The sequence below is a fragment of the Triticum dicoccoides genome, unplaced genomic scaffold (assembly GCF_002162155.2).
Source record: "Triticum dicoccoides isolate Atlit2015 ecotype Zavitan unplaced genomic scaffold, WEW_v2.0 scaffold25527, whole genome shotgun sequence".
Classification (NCBI taxonomy): domain Eukaryota; kingdom Viridiplantae; phylum Streptophyta; class Magnoliopsida; order Poales; family Poaceae; genus Triticum; species Triticum dicoccoides.
This window is the reverse complement of record NW_021254299.1, coordinates 1-1,247: the sequence shown is the minus strand read 5'-3', so window position 1 is coordinate 1,247 and position 1,247 is coordinate 1. Positions and strand designations below refer to the sequence as shown.

Sequence of the window (1,247 nt, the reverse complement as noted above, 5' to 3'; positions counted from 1 at the left end):
GTTTCGCGTGAGGAATACATGCATGCAAACTCATTTTTTTCTTTTTCTTTTTTTGCAAATAAGTTGCGTTGGGCACTAAATTCGTTTACAGTACATGAACGAGTAATTACACAGTTGATGCAGGCTGGTCATTCGTTTGTGCTGCCCGTAACTGCGCATGCGTGGTGTTGTGTGTTTTCTACTGGATAATAGATGTAGTAATGAGCTGGGATGAAAGTAGTAATAGCAGTACTAAAAAAATTGTTTTTCTGGAGGGTAGGCTTGAGCCTGTTTAAGCCTGTCTAGTAGACTCGCCGCTGGATAGAAGTGAGGGCTAGTTCATGCATGTACGGATTTAGGGTTTAGGGTTCATCAAAACCTCCCGCCGCAGCGCCTCCTCTACGGACTAGGGCATGATTTACAGAACTAGCGTTGCTTTGGGCATGATGCATTGTACTAAACCTAACACACGATGTTTTGTGAGTTAGGCGTGTTGACATGGACGAAGAATCTGCATTCGGGAGGGACGAGAATGATACTGATAAGGTGACTAAGACCAATAACGATAACTTGAACGAAGATGATGACAGCAGCGACAACGATTCCGTCTCGTCATATGATATCTTACCTCCGGAGGATTTTGATAATAATGAACATGGCGCAAATAGCGAAAACGTAAGTGCCGTATATTTTTTTTTATTTTCAAAATTGCAAAGTATGGCATGGCTAACTGTATATCTTTGTGTACAAATTTCCAGGAAGATGTGGATGTTGACAATGTGCAACATAGTTGGCAGGAATCATTTGCAGATAACTTGAGCCAGGTTAGTTGATAGATGTTGTACATGGATCAATAGTATGATTTAAATGATAATAATTGACATATATATTTTGAAATGAATGTTGTAGGAGGAGTCAGATGGTCCGAGCGTTGATCACGATGAGGGAGAGATCGATATTGAGGAGGCTCAAAGGCAGCAGAAGATGCTTGAGACACATTGGAAGGTCATGGCTATGACCTTTCGGTCGCAAGGGGATGCATACATATTCTACAACAATCACGCCAGAGAACACGGGTTTAGCATAAGGAAACAGAAGGTGAAACGAGGTGCTTCGGGAATGATCCGGTACCGGCGGTTTCTTTGCTCCAGGGCTGGGAGAAGGCAGAGCAAGTTCATAACCATGGAGGGCCGCAAGCGCAGGCTTAGACCGGAGACTCGTTGTGACTGCGGTGCACATATGGTGGTGAAGCTGGACAGAGAACGTGG

At 43.8% G+C, this 1,247-nt stretch overlaps 1 protein-coding gene across 1 annotated transcript; it reads left to right on the top strand.

The window, feature by feature from the left end:
• Window positions 1-477: 477 nt before the first annotated feature.
• On the top strand, window positions 478-1,224 carry LOC119345593 (protein FAR1-RELATED SEQUENCE 11-like; the record flags this gene model as incomplete). The annotated part of the gene is made up of 3 exons (XM_037615609.1): window positions 478-654; window positions 738-803; window positions 889-1,224. Coding segments are annotated over exons 1-3 (579 nt in total), but the record flags the coding sequence as incomplete, so codon positions are not given.
• Between the last annotated feature and the right edge of the window lie 23 nt (window positions 1,225-1,247).